This window comes from Apus apus, chromosome 1 (assembly GCF_020740795.1).
Source record: "Apus apus isolate bApuApu2 chromosome 1, bApuApu2.pri.cur, whole genome shotgun sequence".
In the NCBI taxonomy this organism is placed as follows: domain Eukaryota; kingdom Metazoa; phylum Chordata; class Aves; order Apodiformes; family Apodidae; genus Apus; species Apus apus.
In genome coordinates this window covers 70,697,013-70,720,477 of record NC_067282.1, presented here as the reverse complement: position 1 = coordinate 70,720,477, position 23,465 = coordinate 70,697,013, and the positions used below count along the sequence as shown (strand labels likewise).

Sequence of the window (23,465 nt, the reverse complement as noted above, 5' to 3'; positions counted from 1 at the left end):
GCCACAAAGGAGGAGGGAAGCAAGGTGCAGACTGTGGAGGGAAGAGCAGGAGTGCTGTGATTTGTGTCTGAAGCACTGAGCCCAGTTGCTTGGAGACAGTGAGCCCAGCTGGTGGTGCACGAACTCATCAGCCAGCCTTGAACCTCGCTTCCCCCCACACCTTGGCTCTGGGGTGGGCTTGGCTGGGTCATTGTCCTGTCTTTCCTCACTTGCCTTGGAAATGGTGTTCCTGGCCAGGGCACGGTGGCTCCATCTTCGCAGACTTGGCTAAACCAGTTGTGTCACACCCAACTTGCTGCCAAATCCGAGCTCTGGTAGTACAGGAAGGTGTGTAGGTAGCAACACCACATGGGACACAGCAGGAAACCCCAGGCTCACAGCTTGGTGTGAATATCACACAGCTGCTGAGGCTCTGGAGCAGAGACTGGTCCTCAGACAGACTCCTGCTGGTGCTTATTGCTGGAGACAGTGCAGGTGACAGTGGTCAGGGCTACAAGGGAGAGTTGGGCTTCCACAGGGAACACCTGCCTTTGGTTGATGCAGGAATACAGTCCTGCATCCTTCTGCATTCCCAGCTGACTCCTGATGTCCTGGCAAAGATGTTCTCTTCTTGGTGTATCCTACTGCATCCCAAGAGTCTGCAGGGAGTGGAATGCCTCTCCCATGCAGTCACTGGAGTTAAAGCTTTCCTCTTCAGGGATTCCATGCTCTCTGAATCCACTGGTCTCTGCTCACACCCTCCAGAGGCAAGGCTGGGTCCTCCAGGACAAGGGAGGTAGGGAACAACAAGCCTCTTCCCTTGTGGAAGCTTGCAAGTGGCTGCAGTAGAGCATTTGTGGTCAGGGTGCTCTGTGAGGAGAGCTGCAGCAGGGCAGCTTGCAGATCCCCCTCACTTGCCACAGGGTGAGGAAATGTGACCATGGGCAAACAAGACCTCTTCCCCGGGCAGAGCTGCCTGGTGGAGCCCAGCCCCTTCCTAGTGGAAGAGCCACAGGCCCTGTGTGTGGTGGCAGGAGTCTCAGATCTGAGTATCTGATGTGTTGCTAAACAGAGAGTTGGTGGGAGGGGGGGTGGGTGGGTTTTGGCTTTTTTTTTTTTTTTTTCCCCCTAGCCTAAGCAAAGTTTTAAACATCTGGTGGAATCTAGGAGTTGGAACAGGACTGTTGATCTTAGCTTGGTGTTTTAACAGCTCGTGCTTTACACCATCTCCACGTGGTGAGTGTCTGCAAGGTCCAGGCACCTGCAGCTGACACAGGAACATGTGGCAGGTCGTGTCAGAGGGGAGCCAGGGCTGCAGGGAGCAGGACTGGGTCACATGTGTGGTGGGAACAGCATGTGAGCTAGAGAGGAATCAAGAGCTATTTATTCTTCCCTTACGGGCCCATTGTCTGCCCTGTATTTCTGCAGCATGAGGGCAGATGTGTCCTCCTCCTCCCTTCTGCAGCTCATTCCTGTAACCAAATCCTTTGCCAGGCAAGAGTGCTCAGTGGGCAGACGGTGGCTGCTGGCAAAACCTGAGTTGCTTGAGGGCATTTTTGCTCAAGGAGATCACTGATGTTGTTTGGGATGATGTCGTAGGAAATTAGGGTGCTCCCCAGCTGAGGAGTCTTTCAACCATCTCGGTTACCTCATTCCTCTTTCAAGTTCTTTGTTTCATGGTGCCAGGCCTAGGAATGGGTTGGTCAACGGAAGCTGGTTCTCCTGGAGACGACAAACTGGGGGCCTGCACAGCAATGAAAAAGGGTTTGCATGTGGCTGCAGGCCGAAAAATGATGTGGGCAGGTGGGGAAAAGCTTCAACAGGTAAGGAACCGACATGATGTTCACAAGAGGATTTAAAAGGAAGGGCAGGCTGTTACTGGCTCAGCAATAAATACATGGGAGACTTGTTCTTAGGATCCATCCTGCAGCAACTTGAGGAGAGGGAAGCAAATGCAGCTTTTCAGTCTTCATAGCACTGGTGGGAGCTGCTGTTTTGCAAACGCTAGTGATGCAAAACACGGAGTGAGAAGGTGCTGCCGAGAGAGGGGTATTCCGAAGGGCAGGTTTTAGTGCTCTCTCAGTTCAGGGGCTGCGTGAAAGCACTGCCTAAATATTCCAGGCTCCTTGGCTGCGCCTGTATTCAGAGCACTGGGGCCGCCCAGGCTCGGCGCTGACGCTGTCACCCCGAGCGACAGCAGCGAGCAGCTGCGCGCAGCTCCGGGCAGGACCGCGCCGGCAGCACCGCCCGCTCCCCGCCGCCGCCCCAGGGACGAGGAGGAGCATCCCGGCCCCTCCAGGAAGGGCAAGGAGTGCAGGTCACTGTGCGAGCTCCTGATTGGGAGAACGAGATGAGCTGAATCTCACGTGTCTGGGCGTGGGCTGGGCTGTGCGAGAGGTCCGGTGAGTGGCAGCTGCCGCGGTGGGTGCTCGCAGGGGCGCTCAGCTCTCGGGGCTGCTGGGGATGCTGTGCTGAGCCAGCCCTGGCTGGGGAGGGGTTTGGGCGTGGGCTCTGAGTGGAGACAGAGGAGCCCAGGAAGGAAGCAGGGAGAGGACTTCAGGGTGCTACAGGAAGGATTTGGGCTTTTGCATGCGGGAACAGAGCAGGAGAGGTGGCCTGGGCTCCAGCCACAGAAGGTGGAGGGGAGAGGTGTGTGGGGTTGATGCAGCATCAGGGAGAAAAGGAAGAACAAGAGAGGAATGATAGGTCAGCCAGAGCTGACTCTCCTTCCCAGGCTTCAGCACGTGCCCTTCCCTTGGGCCCACTGGGGTTTTCTCTCCATGCAAACAGTGTCTGCTGAGCTGCCATCCCTGCTAGTTCTCCTCCCAGCAGTGGCCAGGAGGAGAGGTGGGGCAAAGCTGTCCGAAGCAGTCCGGGGCAAACAGAATGAACTAGTCCAGGTGTAGGTGCAAATGTCTCAGGGAGTCAGCAGTTTTGGTGGGTATCAGAACAATTCCTGCCTCTCCGGTGGGGTGAAGGGCATGGGTGTGAAACAACAGCTCCTCTTCTAAGCCTGGGCCTGGCTCTGGAGGGCACTGAGGTGAGGAGGAAGCTGGTGGATGCTGAGAAGATACTGACTCACCAATCGGACAAGTGCAGGAAGGGCTGCATGAAGGGGCTTTTTTTGGAAGCTGGGAGAGAGGACTGGGAGAAGGTGAAGTTAATATTGGTGGAATTTGACCTTGCTAAAAGAGAGTCTTTGGCATATTAGGTCCATACTTTTAAGGTTATCCCCCCTCCCAAAGTTGTGCAAGGGCTGAATTGAGGCCCACAAAGTATCAGGCAGACCCTGTGTGCTCATGAGACCAGGAGTAGAGAGAGCAGCAGTGTTCAGAGAGTGGCAGGAACTCTTCTAACAGCATCACAGCCAGGCCTACAGCAGCCACTTTGGTTATGGTGATCTGGCTTTTGAGGGAGGCAGGAGAGATGGGAGAGCATGGGTTTGTTGTAGTGACAAACTGCTGACAAAAATTGAGATGCAGCAACTTTCTGCCAAAAAAAAAAAAAAAGGTGCTTTGGCTTCTAGTTGCCCTACCAAAGGTCCTTTTTTCTTGTCTGAACTGTAGTTACTGCCATAGGATTTCCTCCTGGCACACTGCAAGAAGCCTGTTGGCAGGGGAGACATGAGAGAATGTTCATTCATTCCTTCCTTTACTGCAAAGAGCCCCATTTTTCAGCATTCACAGTGTGGTGACCCCAGAGGCTGGCTTGGTTCAGCCCGTCTCCTACACCTGTCAGGATGCAGAGGCTGGCAGAGCAGCTCAGCCAGGCTCCCTCCCAAGCAGGCAGCTGGTGAAAGAAAAGCAGGACCAGCAGAATTTCCCCAGTGTATTGGAGCAGCCCTGGAGGCATCTGCTGTGTTTGGTTTGGGTAGGGGCTCCTCCCCAGGGTTGTTCTGGCTCCTGCTAGAGGAGGGGATGGTGCTGTTGCACCATCATTCTTGTGCTGTTGATTTATGAATCCAATTCCCTCTCGCTGTGCTCATTTTCTTTCTCAAAGCACATTCTGCAAAGCTTGAAAAAAAGTAATTAAAAAAAAACCAAAAACTCCCTGCACATGACAACTGAAGGCAGTTTCTAGAGCAGAGTTTCCTGCAGGAATCCTGCTGTGGCCTTCAGTTTACATGCTAGGCAATGTCACGTGGAAAAGATGGCTTTACCCTGACAGCGTCCCTTAAATCATAACAGAAGCCAAGACATTTATAGCTCAGCCTGTGCAGAGCATCTGGAGTCCCCTGCCCCCTCGTTGCCGTGCAGAGAGCTGGATCCCTGCAGAAGGCCAGAGCCCTGCAGCCCACGTCCATTCCCACACCTGTTGGAAGACTGCTTATCTGTTTAAACCCACAGCAACTTGTACAACCAGCCACATGGAGACCATTTATTTCAACATCCCATCTCAGAAGCACAGCAAATGCAGCCCCATGTCAGCCTTCCTCTTCTACTGTTCTGCTGCATCAAGTTTTCCATGTCTCTCTTATTACATCGGATCTTGTGATTCATGCTGTCCCCCCCCTCTTTCAACCAGGCTAAATTTGTCCAAGGTGGCCTGAGGCAAAAGAGCCGATCCCTGCTCAGCTTCTCCTCCCACACTGGGCAGAGTGTTTCTGTGTGTTTGCATTTGCTGCTTTCCCTCTTACTGACGAGCTATGCACACCACGAGAATTTTCCCAAGTCCCCAAAGCCTCACAGATCATGCTCCCAGAGTCCTAACCCATCTCTGACTCCTGCCAGATTTAACAGGACTTACAGAGGCTGCCTGACCCCACCAGTCACCAGGTGCCCCTGGATCACTGACCTGGACAACAGCAGCAGTTTCTTGGTCCAGCTTTCTCGTCTTCCTCTCTCCAGTTCTTATTACAGCTCATTAGAATATAGGGGTATTTAGAATTTTCTCCTCTCTCTCTTTCTCTCTCTCTCTCTCTCTCTCTCTCTTCTCCCTGCCACCCATCCTCCTCCCCAGCTCAATCCACAAAACAGAAACCTGGTGCAATTTATTTTTTTTTCCCAAAAAAAATGCAATAATGAACTTGAATTTTTTACTAGCTGCTGTGTTTTGAAGGAACAGCACCATGTTCAGGATAGCACAGGCTGCCCAGGGAAGCTGTGGATGCCTCATCTGTGGAAGTGTTTAAGGCCAGGTTGGATGGGGCTCTGAGCAACCTGATCTAGTGGGAGGTGTCCCTGTCCATGAAGGAGGGTTGGATCTAGAGGATCTTTGAGGTCCCTTCCAACCTAAACCACTCTATGATTTTATGATTCTGTGATTAGTCAGCTGGACCATACCTGGGTCTTTACAGACCCAGCACAAAGAACAGGCTACAGGTTCCAGAGAAATGGTGGAAATACACAGAGATCAGCCCCCTGTCACGTTAGCACTGAAAGCTAATACTGCTGTTTGTTGCCCAAGCTGTAGTCAGAGCTTCAGTGAGCAAGCATTTTTGGGTGTGGTGATGTGGCTGTGCCTGCTTCTCTGAAAGCTGGTGCGTTTGATGTTGGTGTTGGTGTAAATGTTCTTTTCAAATGCTAAACCCACAGCCCTCGGGAATTTTGACAGGTGAGTGCTGGAGAGCTGAAGCAGGTCCCTGACAGCTCTCTGATCAGCAGCACTGTGCCTGTCTGCAGCCTGCTGATTTCTGACATCCTGAGCTGGAGCACCCCCGTGCTTGCAAACAAGGCAAAGCCGGCATCCTTTCTGCATAGCCCTCTGGAGCTGGAAAGCCAGAATGACTAACACTGTTCTAAGAAAAGGAAGATTTTTTCCAGATTTGTTGTCATTTGGGATGATAAAAAAGCATTAAGAGGTCAGCCCGGAGAGTAACATTTCTGGAAAAGCCACAAGCACTGGCTAATGGGTTCTTTGCACAGGCTGCATCAGCCCCTGCCATGTCATCCTGCTATCACTTAGCCTTAGATATTAGTGCCAGACACTCCCTGGTTGGTGGGACCCACCCTGCTGAGGTCAAGGGCACCTTTTCTTTATGCAAGGACTAATTATGTGAGAAGATGATGCAAGAGCTGACTGTTTTCACTCAACTTCAATGCTTTATTAATAGCAGTGCTGATGCAGAAGGCCACTCTTTGCTTTACTCCACTAATGAAATCAGTGGGACGTGCCTGAGGAAAGACTCTGTGTAAAGTCTCAATGCAAAATTTCCCACTGCTGGAAGGTTTTTTCATTTAATGTTATTGATGCAAGGAAATGCCACCAAAAGCCCAGGTGCAGATCTTTATTGGTCTGTGCCAGGAAAACAAACAACAAACAACACTGCTTTCTCACTCAAGCTTCTCGTAATAATTAGAAGAGGAAAATCACCTAATGAGATCCAAAGCTAGTTGGGGAGGGGCTGGAGGGGGCTGGACTGGGGCTGCCACATCAAAATGTATACAGAGTGGTTCCAGAACAACATTGCTGGCAGGCAGCAGGAGTGACAGCCAAGGAAGAGAGAGGATTTTCCATTCTGGGTGTCCTGAAAAAAAGAAAATACACTATGCTTCCCTCTCCTCCACCATGCTCTGAGCTCATATCCCAGAAGGGAAACTCACCTGGTTCATCTTCTGTCTCTAGGAGGCTGTGGAATCCTCGTCTGATTCATCAGAAAGGTTCACTGCTGTCTCTTCTGGGCTTTCTTGGCACAGAGGTTTAGCCTGTTCTGCTGCAACTGGGGGAGAGCCAGTGCTGTCAGCTGCACTTGGCCCAGCAGCTGTCCCACTCCAAGTAGTGCTGGCTGTCTCCTTTAACCTGCTGGCAGATGTCTTCCCATGCAGTGTCAGATCAGCCAGTACCCCCTCTGTGTCCCTGTGGATGAGCTGATGAGCAGCATAGATGTGTTTTCTTTGGGCCAGCCTCACTGCACATAAAAAGAGGGAAGGCTTTTACTTGGAAATGTACAGCAAAGTGTTCTCCATAGGGAAGAAGGGAGGAGTACCTTTTAAGCCTTCCTGCAGCTGTGGAAAAGACTAGCTCAGGGGGAAAAAAAAAAATAATAAAAAAAAGCACGCCCTTCTAACTTTGGCTGAAAGTGTTCTACTGCCACCTAATAGCAGCGACCAACTTTGCATTTCACTTGGAAGACCAGCCCCCACAGAGGGAAGCACAGCCAAAGTGTTTTCAGCTTAGGGCACAACTGCCCAGGATATGTCATCAGGCTTTAAAGTAACTTCTCCTTCAGAGTCTGTTAACTGGAAGACTGGACATAAAATCTGCCCTCTCCTCTCTTACAATTTTGCCTGCACTGAGAAATTAACACAGACTTCCAAGCAAAACCTGGAGACCGTACAGACACATTAAGTCACCTACCTTATCATCTCCTTTTTGCTACTGCAGGATTGTTTGTTACTGTGTTTTACAGTTTTCATCCAATCTCGTTTGTATGTATTTCCAGTCCACCTCTTGGGAAATCAAGAATCATAGAATGGTTTGGGTTGGAAGGGTCCTTAAAGACCATCTAGATCCAACTCCCCTGCATGGGCAGGGACACCTCCTACTAGATCAGGTTGCTCAGAGCCCCATCCAACCTGGCCTTAAACACTTCCAGGGAGGGGCAGCCACAGCTTCCCTGGGCATCCTGTGCCAGTGTCTCACCACCCTCATAGTGAAGAATTTCCTCCTAGTGTCTATTCTAAATGTCCCCTCTTCCAGTTTGAAACCATTACCCCTTGTCCTATCACTACATGCCCTTGTAAAAAGTCCCTCCCCAGCTTTCCTGTAGCCCCTTCAGGTACTGGAAGGCCACTATAATGACTTCCTGGAGCCTTCCCTTCTCCAGGCTGAGCAGCCCCAACTCCCTCAGCCTGTCTTCATTGCAGAGGTGCTCCAGGCCTCTGAACACCTTTGTGGCCTTTCTCTGGACTCACTCCAACAGCTCCATGTCCTTAATTACTCAAGCCAGTTAATTTGCCCTACAATTCTCTTAATTGCTCTTCACTATTCTTTGTTTCCTCTTTCTCTCTCTAGACTTAAGATGCTGCTAAACAATCATGGAGATTGCAATACTGTGTGCTTGTAAGGAGGGTGTGGGGAATGCTGCAGGAATGATCTGTGGCTCTCACTCTGTCACTTCCCTGCAAAAATTCAAGACTTCCTTGTTGCTTTGGTCTGTTTATGTACTGAGCTGTACTCTTGAGTCTGAACCACTGGTGTCTTGCATGTTGTCATGCACACCTGCATGCTGTCACTGACTCAGTCCCTCAACATTACTAACCCACCCTCTTTATGTTTATCCATCTCCCAGATCCATTTTGTCGACAGTGAGTGCAACTGGATCTCTCCTGCATTTGAAAAGCTGACTTTCACCAGCCTACTCTGAATTCCCAGGAGGGTTGCTCTACCCAAGGCATTTTGTCTTCAATCATGTATGCATGAACTCCATTAACCATACTGGGAATACTCTCCTGGTATTGTTGCAGTCCCTTTGTCCACCCACAGTGAATACCATCTAAAAGAATATGGGTTCAAACTGGTGAGTGACTGTCCTTTTAAAAGCAACTTTTTTTCCTATCAGCACATTGACTTCTTCTTCCAGTGAGGGAGGATTCAGAAGTGAGGTGCAGAGGGGTTTCAGGATGAGAAAGTATTGGATAATCCTTGCTTTTATGCATAGGAATGCAAAAAAAAAAAAAAAAAGGGGTGGGGGGAGGGGAGGAGGGAAGAAAGAGAAAACCAGGTAACGACAAAATAGGAGGGAAGCTAAAGTGTAGGCAAAGACTGAACTTACAGGCCCTCAAATCTTTGTTCTACAAATAGATTTGCTCCTCTGGAAGGCCAGAAACTGTGCTCTCAGATCACTTCCTGCTAGTTTAATGGAAGGTGCACACTCAAGCACATGCCAGGTTGCTGAAACACAGTTGTGTCATGAATAATCTGGCTCACTATAGGGAAGGCTTTAAAAGCTGCCATAGAAATGCAACGCACTGATGTGCTCGTGAGATGTAATGCCGTTCTTTGATAGTATTTCCTTTGGATATATATGGAATAGTTACTGATTCTGCTTCCTTGAATGTATTGCTGTGCCAGAGACTGATGGCAGGGTGTGTTCATCAGAGTGTTCATGAAGCAGAATCTGTGGAGTCCCCTCCACGCAAGGCAGCACCAGCAGAAGAGAGAATGAGCCAAGTCTCTTCCTGACATTTGATACCTGCTGCCACAAGAATATTGTAGCAAATTTCACCTGCCCAGGTCTGAAGGAGCTCTTGTACTTCATCACTTACTGCTCTACCTCTTCCTCCAGCATCCACTTTAATTTTTGCCTGGGTCTGGCTCTGCTTTCCAGGCAAACGCACTGTGGCTGTCACAGATTTTTAAGATTTTTTTCCTCTGTTGCTTGAGAGTACTTCTGAGGTGCTTTGTTCATCAGCTGCTGTAGCATTTAAGCCCAGTACATATTGTCTTCCTTGCTGCTACCTCTACTTGTTCAGAATCTTAGGCAAACTCCAGGTCTTCTCTTTCAATTCTCCCTTCTGAGACAGGCTATGCTGTGTGTGTGCTAGTGCCTGAGCTGCAGGCTTCATTGGAAAAATGACATCACCTGCTTTGGTAGGCTTGCAGAAGCAGGGCTAAGGAAAAGAGAGCTGATTTAAGCTTATGCAGAACTGCCAGCTGCTGAATAGATACTGTTGTTGTAACAAATACATGAGCTAGGGAAGAAGAAAGTTTTCACAATTCAGAGACCACAGAATGTGTTTGCAGGTTTGTGTTTTCATTGACAAAGCAACAAGAAAGCAATGAAGTAAGTGCCTTTGTTCTCAAGTCAGAGAAGCACGCTGCAGTAAGGACCACTTCAGCCTCTGTGGTGATACAGTTGCCTTTCTTAGGTTACATCCACTTTCTATGGGTTTGGTCATGGTCTTCTGAGTGTGTTGGTCAGTGGAAACATCCCAGCCATCTATTCATGATACTCAATGTAATACACAGGTTTCTATGGTCTTCCCCTCTGTATTTTGACAGACACTATTCCATTTTGGCTAAACATAAGTATCCTTTGCAACTGCAAGATTATCTACTCTAAACATGATGCCACTACAGCCTACCCTAAAACCTTCTTTGCTTCTAGCTCTCAACAAATTGCGGGGGGGGTGGGGGGGGGGGAGGGGGAAAGAGGAAAGCATAGGAAAGCATATAAACTTCCTTCCACATATGGCATATATTTAAGTAATCTGCCTGTTAAAAACTTGTACAGGTTTTAGAAATTGCCACATAACAGACAATTCACAGCCATGCTACTTAAAGACTTTTCCTAGTTTGTTTTTGAAGGTGCAATGGACTATTTCTTCTCAGGTAGTTTTATTGTTGTAGATACACCAAACTCAGACCAGGTTTACATTCAGGGCACCTTTTTAAAAGGCTAAAGCTCAGAAGAAACTGGTGAAAAAGGGCCAGAGGGGTTAACTTTCCACCTGCAGAGTGCAAAAGTGGAATCTCAAAGAACTGAGACAACTCTTGGCACTGCATCTTTCCTTTCAGTGAGCTAGAGCGAGGAGGGTGAACTAAGAGAATGAAGTCTCTGGACTCCTTACCTTTTTCTCTGATAGATATTTTCTCAGCTTCTGGAATCAGGAAATAATAAACCAGCTCTGCTACAATCTCTTCTGACTGTAGGCGAGTTAGACTACAGAACAGATGCAGAGTAGCATTAGTATTTTAATTATCTTTCCAGATCACGTCTGCAAACACAAGACTCCCTTGTAAATATTCTGGCCATTTTCAAGGGAGGGTATTGTCATGGGAGGGATTGGCAGCTGAGTCTCCCTCTACAGTACAAATAGGTGGCAGTGTGACTACTCCCCACTGCACTGCCAATGTGCTCAATACTGCACTGGGAAGCAGTATGTCCAGGGAGATCACCCTAGACTCCTTATCCTCCAAGGATAAGGATGACAAACTGAGTAACACACACAGATACCTCTGAGGATTTTTGTCTTTGGCCCATTGCTGAGTTTGCTTAATTCTTCCCTTTTGTGACTCTGCATTTGGCTGGTCCCCGTGCTCTTTTCCATGCGTTTGGTGGGTTCCCAATTGGCCCAGGGGCTGCATGCATTATCTACACTTCATTTTCCCCAAGGATTTCAACAGTCTGCCTGTATTCAGCTAGTTACAAAATACACAGCTGCTCTACCATAGGAGAGTCACTGTGTCACTGGGATTTTTTATGGCTCAATTCCAAAAAAAAAAAAAAAAAAAAAAAAAAAAAAAAGAGCATAGAAACTGCATTGGAGGTTTGGCAGGTCCTAAAAAGTATTCACTGCTGATGCCCCAGCCAAACACAAGACTGTGGTGTTCTCAACAACTTAACTCTACTCAAAATGCCCTGTCAGGCAGCCATCAATATGACTGACCCCCATGGAAACTGGCAGTTTCTTAAAGAACAGCCACCCCTGAAAGACTGCTGTGTAGCTGTATCTTTTAGCATCTCTTCCAAACTGATTTTCTGTAGTAATGTAAATAAATGAAAAGACCAGTATGAATGGGCACTGCTTTAGGCAGTTCCCAGATTCACTTCAAGCTCAGTCACAGCATCACATTGGTGTGGAGAAGTCTAAAAAGGGTGATTCACAGATCCCACAAGTGATTTGTAAAGGGAATCTGGCACATGCTGTACGGAAAAAAAGGCTTTGATGGATTTATATGTGTGTACCACATAGTAACAGTGTGATTCCCATACAGCAGGAACACTAATGAAGAGATCAGGAACAGAAGTGCTCTGCCCTTCCCATGTCTCAGGTTCTGCATGTGACCACAGATGCAGATGGTCAGGCAGGTTCCAGACTGCTGTAAACAGCCTCCAACGTGCCATGTAATACAACCTACCGACTTTCCATTTCGTAAGCAATGTTGTTGACTTCTACAGCCAGTCTTTGAACCTCTTCCCTGGCTTGTTCTTCAGCTGTGTCCTCCATGCTATTCCGGATAACGTCTTCCAAGTAGGAGTCAATAGTGCTCTGCTGCATTTTCACCACCTGGAACAAAAACACTTAGATATTGTTCCTCTGCCTATTGCTGCGGCAGGAGCAGGGTGGAAGCAGATTTCCAAAGAAGGAAGAACAACAGATTTTCACCAGGCTCTTAACTTCAGGCAGGCCAGCCAGAGATTTGGTTTCAGAGATGCTTTTTGGGAAGGGTAACTTGTGTAAAAATGTATTTTCTAATAATTCTTTCAGATAACTAGTTGAACAGAAACAAGTGCAGGAAAGAACGGGTGGTGGAAGAACATCCAGAGATCCAGTACTGCTGCAGCAGGTTAATTCTCTGAAAGCAATGACAGTTGCTTCCTCAATTCTCATGGTTCCCTGAGCAACAGCTGTCAAATAATGCTCATCAGTATTGACCTCAGTAAATCAATCTGCTTTGATTCAAGCAAATCCTAAAGGAAAAAGTTCCATCAAGCCAGTCCAAGTAACATAGATAAAAACAAGACAAAATTATTGGTTTCTTTATAATGGCTGTAAAACACAGATTCTAGAAATGGGTCTTTTCCCTCTGCTAGTCTGAAGGGCATAGGCTTCTGGCACTTTGACCCTTCTAGCTTCCCACTCAAAGACACTGGAAAGTTATGAGGAGAAGCTACAATTAAAGTAAAAATAAACATGATGCCAGACTCTCTTGGTATTAACCTCCTCCCACAAAGCTGGAAAATTATTGGTGTAGTCAATTAGGCTCCCACTCATTCCTTTCAACTGGGAGAGAAATGCTTCATGCAGTCAGAAGCTAGGGAATAGGACTATTGAATAGTTGTGGTGTATGGTAACTCAGGATTTTTGTTTCTGGATTTCAAGGTTATGTTATCCATTGTCATTACTTCAAGATAATTTTTGTACCTCTTAGTATTTGCAGTCCACTTTTTTATCTTTCCCAAACCTTGCTTAAAGACACTGCTCCTGGGAGAACACCTAATAGTTCTGCTGGACAGACCAAGTGCTGTCAAAACATTATTCCTAAAGATGACCTAGGTATAACTGTTCTCTATAGGTGTTTGTTGTGGAAATTTAGAAACATACATCCATTAATGATAGGCCTAACAGAATGGTCTGCAGGGATATTCAGATCATCCTTAATTTAACAGGAATGACTCTTTAGGAAGGAATCACCCTCTCTTCCCCTTCAGTTTTAAAATGTTGGTGATTTAAAAATTACCAAAGTCAGAGCTGAAGAACCTCCTCTCCCTCTGGACCTTCCCACAAGGAGGCAGTTCCTACAAACCACCCACAGTCCCATCCATCTCTCTTCTCTTGCCTGTCTGAAAAGCTCATCTGCTTCCTGGCGCTGCCTCTCCTCCACCTGACGAAGGCCGCTCTCCTCCGCTTCCCGCATCCGCCTCTGCCTCTCAGCCAGCATGACAAAAGCATGGATCTTCCGTTCTTCTTGCAACCTCACCAGCTCTTTGGACAAGAAATCAAGCATGTTTGCCAGCACCCTGCCTTCTTCCCTGGCCAAGTGTTTTTCTACTGATGACATCTTAAATAAAAAAAAAGAAAAAGAAAAAGGCAAAGAATTGTGTTATAAACCCCAGGAATGTTGCTCAAAGTCCCAGGACTGCCACAGGCATGTGAAACAGCTCTGCAGCATCCACTCAGACCAGCCGTGGGACAAACCTAGGAGTTTTGCATTCTTCTTGTTCTACATGTGCTGGCCAGGACTGTGCATAATGTGATGTTCCTGTATACAGGCTTTGAGGGTATAAAGAGGGTAAAATATGGCACAAGGGGTCTGGGTAGGAATGGCCCAAATGCAAGCAGCCCCATGCTTGAGCAGGTGGGAGGAGATTAAGCACTTGACACAATGTATTCCAGCTATTCCAACCTGCTTTTCTGGCTTCAAGGATAATCAGAATAGTTGCTGAGGCCATCAGCTTGTTTCTGGGGAACACTCCACTGCCCAGACCAAGAAAGGGGAGGCATGAAAATGATAATGAAATTACTTCATCTCATACCCTCTGTCTCTCTCTGCTAAGCTTAGCTAGACCAGAAAATATTCTGTTCTTACCTAGAACCGAAAAATAGCATCAAAAGTTGCAAATGAAGCTTCCTTCTAGCATTTGGAAAATAAGCCCTCAATCTTTATGACTAGGAAGCTTGAGTAAAGGTTTAGGAAACTGCAGTTACGAGTACAGCCACATTTCTATCCTGTCCTAAGGATTCAAAATGTTTGCTGTAGTTCAAAGTCACCTCAGTGAAATGGTATATCTTTGGTTGGACATTCACAATGCAACCAAACAGATACAACTTGCTGAGGTAATACAGCAACCATCAGTCCCTACAGTTTTAGGGACTGTACAAGTTACTAACTGCTAACAAATTCAAATAGTCATTATATTGAGTTTGCAGAAGTGCAAGTGAGAATTTAAATTCCAATTCCTGGAAAATCAGAAAGTCTGTGACCGAGCCGAGACTAGATCCCAAGTGTTCAGCTGTGCCATTCACTCCTTGCTCCAAGCACATCATGTTTTATGGGTTGGGTATGTGTGATTGCACTTTGGAAAGGGGACAAGATCTATGTAAGTTCATTATTTCCAGTATGGACTATGAAACCACAGTCCTTGGCTGGAGGGAATCTCAGGAAGGGGCTGGGATATTGTCTCTCTGTTGGAATCAACAGGCATTAACAGAGTCGATCTGAACATAAAACTCAGAGCTGAAATATCCCAGACCAAGTAGTCATGAATCAGCTTTCTTGTAGTGCCACGCCATTTGCTCATGCAGCATCTCAAAGACAGTGGGACTGTCAGTATTGGACACATCTAGAAGTGACAGTGCTTAGCCCATGGGTGTTTAAGATGGAGGACAGCAATGCAGTAACTGCAGCAGCCCCCAGGGAGGGATAACATGGAACTGACCTGCTGCTTCCTCTTTATTGCTCCAGGTGCTGTGTCTAAGGCCAGTGTGAAATGCAAGAAAGCAACATGCTTGTCTAAGACTTTTGTTCTATACCAGAGTGGAAATTTTTAACCCCTCATTGCTGACCATTTTATTTGGAATTTCTACCTTCTTTCTGCAGAAAGCATTTCTTGAAAAATGCTTTTTATACTGGAAAGGTCAAAACCTGAAAATAACTGTGAGCATCAAAAACTTGAGACTTGTGTATCACCACTGACTTTCTGAAATAGCCACACACAGAAAACTGCTGCACATGGATTCCAGAGAGTTTTAGAGTTCAAAATGTTTGAAGACCTGAGCCTTGGACTGTATGCCTTCAGAGATTTATTGGGAGGGAAAAAAAAAACCAAGAGTAGAAGAGGTAGATACCAGCAGAGGGGGATAGTGGCTCTCCCAAAAGGGAATTCTGAGATCAGAGGTCAACATCTTTACCATTTGCTCTCTCCTTGTCTACGAAGGTCATTATACTGTCTGAACTGCTCTCTCCTTCATTCTCACCTTGGCTTCCAGAAAAGAAGGAGCATTTCAATTTCCTAATGCCTGAGGCTTTTTTTTTTAATTCCTCAGTAGAAAAATTGTCTTCCTGCATTTCACACCTGAGCTCCCTATGTATGAGGGAGCATTTGAAAATGATAAACAGTAAAACACCTGGCTCAATTTTTATTGAGATCTGAGGGGAAATTTTATTGCTGCCCACCCAGCAGGAAGCAGTGGTCTGGCTTTATCTCTGCCAGGCCAGCCAGCAGATGCTGTGGCCATCATCTGGAACCTGCAGAAGTGCCTCACAGCTGGTCAGTGAAAAAAACGGAGGGTGGTGAAAAACTACAGAAAAATCTACAGGAATGTGGGAGATCCTGTGTACCTGAGATGCAGTGAAGCCTGGACAAAATTGCTTTGTTATCCACTGCAGACCAACATCTGCCATTTGATTCAATTTGCACTGGAAGGTTGTGGCCCTGCAAGGAACTAGGATGGGAATTTACATCCCCAGCTCTCACTACATCCTTGGTAGAGGATAGAGCCCCACATTTTTCTGCTCTCCATAACAGTGGTAAGCACAACAATATGACAGTATTGCAAAGGTCCTATAAGTCTCAAGCCCTGCAAGATTTACAAAGTCTGCTTTGGCTTCTTTTGTGATGTTTTATGCCAGAGGAGGGGCCTGAGAGAGTGCCACGACAAAAGGAACAGGGAAGTGACAAAGCAGTAGCACACATTCAGTAAAACACCTGACAGATGTGACTGACAGGCACATATTGTGATGCCAGGTCACAGTACCAGTCAAATGGATTGAAATGTGGGAAAACTGAGGTTCATCTGGCACTGGACTTTGTTCAAAGCCTTGTAAATATAAATAAGTGCTGTGTCTGCAAACAATGCAAGTGCAGCCTGGGCAGCAGCTGTGGTCAGGGCACCTCAGCCTGTTTCTGAGATTTCCCAGAGCCTCCACAACAGTGAGAGCTGTTTTATCCCCTCACCCACTCAATGCTTGGCCGATGCTAGGAGAGCATTTCTGTTACTTGTGGCACTTTCTGTGCTGTGAATAATAAAAAGCATAAATAAGAGTGTTGGTGGCATTGCAAGCACAGAATGCCTGGTCAGGACGGTGTTGTGACTCAGCCTCCCCATCTACACAGGCAAACCTTGTGCATTTTCAAGTCACGCTGCTGCTGTAAGGCCAGTATCATCTCCTTCTCTGCCTTCAGAAGCAGCCATCCGTCCTCCTGGAGTGCGTGAGTCGTGCGCAGTTCCTGGATCAGTTCCAGCCGCTTCTCCTTCCCTTCAAACATCTTTAAAATAAAGTTAAACAACCAAGCGTATTAAATGGATAATATAGATCAACATGTTTTGCCAGCAGAGCACACCTTTTTTCTCTCCAAGGTGCAGGGTCAGCTGTTTCCAAGACCTAGTTCTCTGTAACAGAGATTTGTGGTTGCATTTAGGCAACCACTACTGCTGTCAGGTAAATCTTGCCTAAACCCTTCTGCATGGAAGATGACAGCTGAGACCTTCTGCTGTGGAGAACAGATGATCCATTGCTACTAAAAAGAAATTTTTTAATTTTTTTTTAAATTCTGTTTGGCTTCACCCAGAACTAAAACTACTGGAATGCAGAACAGCAACACTAATATCAAGCAAAAAAAAAAGGAAATATCCCTTTGGATGTTCTGCTACACCAGCCTCAGTGTCAAAGCTTCCCAGTGTAAGCATTGCCCCTTTTCCTCAGCCCTAAGTTAAATGTCTCCTGTTTCAACATCTACTGTTCTCTGACCTTTGTTTTCAGGGAATCTACCAATAGCTCAAAGCAATAAATTGGTAGGAAAGCTGTTGAAACTGGTCCTGTCCCTGTTAACAGCACAGAGGCCAACCCTTTGCCTGACACATTCTTCTTTTCATTCCTCCTCCCTTTCAACAGGACTTCCAAGAACAACAAAGGATTACTTAACCCTGCTCACATCATTGTCTAACTGAGTCAGATACCTCTGATCCAGTAGTAGCTGGAAGGAGATTCCTAAAAATGATGGTATATGTCATGGTGTGAAAGTCAACAGTCCTGCAATGGCATCAAGCATCCATCTCATAGATCACCACAAAAGTGGAGAAGATGTGGGAAGTCTGTATTCCACCTCGAGCCACTTTCACAGTATTACATGTTTGATAAAGTTCACCTCAGGGTCCCACATGGGAACACTTCACAAACATGAAACAATTAGTGCAAAAGATAATACAATTGACCCAGAAGGAAACATTGCACATGAAAACAAACCCCATGGACTGGTCTAATCAAAAGGGACAGACCTGCTTAACATAAAGCCCATGAAGCATGGCTACTCAACTGATTTTTAGTTAGACCCACTCCTACTTCACTGAAAGCAGACAGGTCCTGTACTTGCTGGAAAGCATGGTGATATGCTCCTGATCTAAGGTTTAGCTCACCATCATGGGAAACTGGAAAGATGGTATGAAATACAAGCTGCTCTGTTGGGATGTGGAAGGCTTCTTATGCCTGGGATCTTGGCATAATCAAGGCAGAATCTACTCGTGGTCCACATCTAGTCTAGAATTTGCCATTTGAGTAACTCTGCTACTATGAAACATCCAATTAAACAGCTGAGTGTAGGGTATGGCAAGAACAGGGAGATATTTACAAACAGGTGTAGGAATGTGGAAGTTCCCCTAAGAAATCTGGCTGGAAAGCAGAGACTTCAGCCTTGAAGAACTCAAGTTAACAGCCAGAAAGATATGCTGCAGAAGCCTGATTACCCTTAATTAGTCCCGTGGAAGAAAGATTGCAAACACACCTTCAATCATTCCCATCATTCTGAAGACACATAAACAAAGAGACAGAGAATACCATGTTCTGAATCGCCCTGCCTCGGAGCAGCTTCTGCAGACAGATCACTGCCAGTTCTGTTTCCTCTTCCTCCTGCCAAAACACAACAAATATCCACACAATCTTTAATTGTCTATTTGGAGACGGAGATTTCTATAGATTATTCATCCACCTACCAACAAGTCTAAATCATATCCAGCTTTTTCATAGTTGTTTCTGAACACCATTCTTCTAATTTCTGGGGAAAGGAAGGTGAGTCAGAATAATATGTACTTTTATGTTTTTCAAAAGATGGGGGAGAAAGGCTGTATAATTACATTATATCTGAGATCTTAGAGGGTCTTTGGAGAGGAATACCTACTGGTAAGGAGATGCTGATGGAGAAAATTACTCTATTCATTGGAAGTACCATTTATAGCCTGTCTGACACAGAGTTTGCAAAATGGGCATCACCCACATGAATTTAACTGGTCGAGACACTTAGGGGATAGAATTATTACTGAAGGAGGTGCAAGAGAGCTGTTAACCATAAACAAAGGGATTACATTAAAAGAGAGCATATACAGTTTTTCTTTTGATATTTATTCCAGTGGTGATTTTTATTGAAGTAACTCCGTATATTTAAGACTCAGAAAGTGACAGGTAGGAAGTAAAATTAATTACATTATATTGTAATTTGTCTCCTTGAGAACATTACTGGCCAGCCACTATGTGAGTGATACCAACTTGGATGAACCATGGAATGTAGTGGGAAAGAGATCATGACCACCAGAGGGGGAAAAAGAAAGGCTTATTTTAACTAGGAGCAGCACAACTGGCAATGCTTTTTCTTGCTGAGGGGTCTGCTAGTCTGGAGTTGACAGCAGCAGAAGGAAAAAGCCCATTGAGTGCTTGGGAAAGATAAAAATAAATCTAAAAAAATGCATGGAAGCTTTTAAATAAAGAGCCTATGAGGTCTGCATTGAAATGTGGTATTTTAGATGTCCTGGAAAAACAGGGAAGAGTGTGGGATGAGAAAAGTGGTGTGGGCTTGAATCTTAGTATCTGTTTTTTCTTAGGTGTTGCAAATTAATTTTTCCAAAAGCAAAAGAAAGTATTCCTGCCTTTCCACACCACCATCCAGGAGGAGCAAAGCAGAACTAGCTAAAGGACTGCCTTATGATTTGGAATGTTCTCTGAAAAGAGGGGATGAATTTTGCAGTCCAGTTAGAGAGCTAGACTGTACCACATCATCTGGCTACACATTAAACCCCTTCAGAACAGAGTTCTGGAAATGGAGATGGTACATATATTGGACAGGTAAGCCAAACTGCTTAGTTTGATTTAACCTAAGATGTGGCTTAAATTTTTGTGGGATGCAATTTTCTGTACTTGTATCATTCACTGTTACAAATAATGCCTTAGCAAGGGTAATCATCATCAGCTTCTCTATCTGCCTGATGAGCAGGGAGAGCAGCAAGAAAGAGTGAGGGGAGACAGAAAGCCTATCATGACTTGCAGGAAAAAGAAAAAGAAAGAAAGAACACAAAGGAATTGAGGATATAGAAGAATCTAGGAGCAGGATGATAACTAGAGGGTGCTGGGGGAAAGTGATAAACCAGTGAAGAAATTCAGAGGCACTCTGTTGTTGTGGCTAGTAAGTGCCTAAGAAATTATTGGAGTAGAGAAACTGAGGAGGCCTGTGATAGTGCTTCTATTCTCTCCACTTTCTTTTATATCCCTTTTGTTGTCCATGTCACCAGACTCTCACTCTGTCATACTTTGCTTTTGAGATCCTCAACTGCAGCAGGAGGAGGCTGGTGCACTTAGCAGTTGGTATTTGTATCTGTGTATGGCAGGAAGAGAAGCATTAACAACAGAGAAGAGCCTCGAATTCAGTGCTCCTCACAGCCAGCTGGTAGGAGAAACCTTACTTGGATTCTGCAAGGCAGGAGATGTTTGTGCTGCTCTTCAGTGGCTGAAGTGGCCTAATTTTACAGATGGAGCTTAACTGAAGAGCTCCATTCTTTTATGTGTTCACACATAGAGATACTTGAAGATAAACCAAATGTTGGCAGAATTCATTTAGGTGGAATTCTATTGTATTTGAATTCTTTACATAAGCATGCTCAAGAATGACAACAACTGGAAGATAACTTTTTCTGATTTCTTCCCATATTACATGGAAGTACTTAAAAATCTGCTAAGCTGGTAAATCTAAATTATGTAAATCTACCATTGCAATACAGTATCTAACACCTAGGAGTCAGTAAAGCTGTGGAAAGCTCTTCCCGAGGAGAGTTTCTTATTTCAGTCATCTTAAAACAGACTGCACAAAACAGGACATCACACTGCACAAGGGAAGACAGCATAGATGATCTAGTAAGACTTTCTCTCACTTTCATGATTGTGTGGCTCTTTTAAATTCACAAGCTTAAATGGTAATTGTGTCTGATTCTTACTACATCATGAAAATGCTGTTAATAAGCAGACAAAGCAATCCACTGGGGCAACCACCTCTTAAGTACATTACTTCATGAAAGGAGAAGAAGTTGCAGCTCCTCTAAAAAGTTGTTTTTCCCTACAGCACATCACATCCCCCATGACACATCATTACTGCTATTTCAGTCTCTGCAGAAGAATAATTTTCTGTGAACTGGAGCACGCTCATCAAAGGCTGCAACCTCCGTGGTGACAAGAGCTTCACTTCACCAAATTGATGAAGTATGTGCTCAGTGCTGAGCACCCAAAGTCTCACTGACTTCAGTGGGACTAAACTTAATGGCTCTGCTGGATTATGACAGTGTTGTCAAATGAGAAGGTTGGAAGACACTAATATAATGATAATTATAACAATAAGAAATAACAACAACATTCTGCATTTTTGTTCCACAGAAGAACAAGGGAGTAACATGTCTACTAACTGATGTCTTTATAAAACAAATTTTAGTTAAGGATTTGGCCAAGGATATTTTAAAATATTTCCAATTCTCCATCTGCTAGTGTCTTTATAGAATAAAGACAGACTAAGAGAGTCTTAAGAAACAGTGATGGCTGTTTCTAACATGAATATACACAAAAAAGATGAAGCTCACTTCTTGCCTTCTCTGGACATTCCTTTAACAACCATGTAGGAAATACTCAGGGATCAACAGAAAAAAAAAAAATAATTCTAAAACCCACTTACAATTGATGGTCCTTCTAGGATTGGAGTGAGTGGCCGAGGAACAGGCTTTTCTATTTTTTCAAGGAGACGAAGGGCCTTCTTTGGCTCCTTGACTTTATTCTTCTTCTCTAAAAGTGCCTGGAAGAGACATACAATTTAACCAGAGCTGAGGTAGATAGAACAACACAATAAGGACAGTCCTCTAGATGCTGACTGGCTGTTGCTGGTCACATGGACTATGGGGAGCTGAAAGTATTTTGCACTTTGCAGGCTTGTGGCTTTCATTTCTTATTGCACATCGACTGAAAAACTGAATGCGGTCACTAGATGAGGCTATTGGTTGGTCAGAAGACACTGTTGAGAATTTCAATGTAATTTTTAAGAAGGAAGACTCAGTTATTTTACTTTATTTACAAATAAGCCATCAGCAATTTCATAGTAAATCACCTACAATCAATCAAAAAATGGTATGAAGTTATTCTCTAATACATTCTTTAAAAAAAGGGTACTATTTTTTAAATTTTAAAATGGGAATCTCATTGAACCAATTAAACACTGACCTATATGCAAACAGAGGCAGTTGTGTGTGTGTTACTTTCCTTATGTAATGACAAAAACATTAATTATTTTCCTACAAGACAGAGGTAAGACTCTTCCAAAACATAAAAATGAATAGGAATATCACCATTTATTTACAGTTTACATATCACTACAGAATTATTATAGCTCTTTGCCTTTACCTATAGGCATAATGCCTGTTACTGCAGGTTAGAAATGTTATGTCACCAAGAGATTTTATGAAGGGGATCACTTGAAGAGTGTATTGTCACTGTTCTTTGGCCCTTCCTTAGTGAAGCATCTTTGTATCATATGTTGTTACTGTGCAGGGTTAAACTGAATGACCCAGGAGCTCTTCCTTGCAAAACATTTTTTAAACTCTTCTCTGCTCATCTGCAACTGCCCAGCAGCCCCATGGCATCCACAGCCGTTTGTGCAAGTGGACTTGCTTGAGAACTTCCTTCTACCAAGAAAATCCAGAAGTCCATTAAGAGTGGGTTTTATCTTGTTGACCTTGTAGCTGTTTGGAGACAGATGACAAACCATGTCAGCCAAAGCAGGTGAGGAGTGGAAATGCCATTGCAGCCTCAACTCTTTCAACATATTTTCAAACTGTTTAGAGAGCCAAAGTCCTGCCAACTGCCCATGGCAAGCTACTTGGAACAAGATAATAATTTCCAACTGCATGGCACAACCTGCCTGCTGTAGGGTCTCACACTTTGGTTCTCCAAGAAAAGGGAAGAGAGTATGTACATTTAAAGCTCCTTCAAAATTACAATCCTACTACTGTCTGGGTTGGATCTGTAGTCTTACTGAAAGAACAGACATATTCCAGCAAGGAAAAGTGCTCCTTTTTCTTTTCTTGTTCCCTAAAATACAGTATTTCACTAGGAAGGGAAACCAAAGAAAAACTGAAGAAAAAAGTCCTATGCTAAATGTCTCTATCCAGTAACAGGACATTGACAGCACTTACACAGAATTTAAATGTAAAATTAATGAAGTTTTGAAACTCCAGGGGTCATTGTACAAAACTCTTCTTGCATATTTGATCTGACCTTTCAGGCCAGGATAATTAATGCCTCCAGAAAAGGAGAGAGATTTCTAGGTGGAGGGGATAAAATGCTTTATTATAAAAAACTTCTGAAATGGACCAAGTTAATAATAATGCAAGAATCAAAGCCTATGAACTGCTTATAAGCCACATGAAATTGTTATAGCTCAAAAATGGTGAGAGATTTTCCAAACTGTTTCTTGTATTTGACAACCTTAGAGCTCTCTGGCATGAAGTTTATAACAGTGCTTGCTATGATTTATAAGGTGCTTTGCATGTTGGGGGGAAAGGGGGAATTGAAAGAAAAAAGCTGCTGTAATTGTGATTCTTTTGAAAACAATAGCTCTTATGTTTACTCGTACAATGTTGCATTCATGAGAATTTTTCTAATAAAACCTTAGCTTCCAAAAATACTTCTTGCTAACCAGAAAAACAAAATACAACCAAGATAACAACTTGTAAAGACAGAAGTATCCATTGAGCACTTCTGACAAGAGGGAATTGTTATTAATGTAGATTTGAGAGATACTGCAG

At 44.8% G+C, this 23,465-nt stretch overlaps 1 protein-coding gene across 1 annotated transcript in view; it reads right to left on the bottom strand.

Moving 5' to 3' along the window:
- Nucleotides 1-6,225: 6,225 nt before the first annotated feature.
- CFAP91 (cilia and flagella associated protein 91) overlaps nt 6,226-23,465 on the bottom strand; it is a 32,230-nt gene continuing 14,990 nt past the window's right edge. The window contains exons 10-17 of the mRNA XM_051615244.1: nt 21,344-21,460; nt 18,199-18,270; nt 16,487-16,633; nt 13,204-13,425; nt 11,782-11,930; nt 10,491-10,582; nt 6,522-6,826; nt 6,226-6,445 (exon numbers count right to left, since the gene is read on the bottom strand). Coding sequence (XP_051471204.1) covers nt 6,540-6,826; nt 10,491-10,582; nt 11,782-11,930; nt 13,204-13,425; nt 16,487-16,633; nt 18,199-18,270; nt 21,344-21,460 — 1,086 coding nt within the window. The 3' untranslated portion in view covers nt 6,226-6,445; nt 6,522-6,539. The remainder of the gene's footprint in view (nt 6,446-6,521; nt 6,827-10,490; nt 10,583-11,781; nt 11,931-13,203; nt 13,426-16,486; nt 16,634-18,198; nt 18,271-21,343; nt 21,461-23,465) is intronic.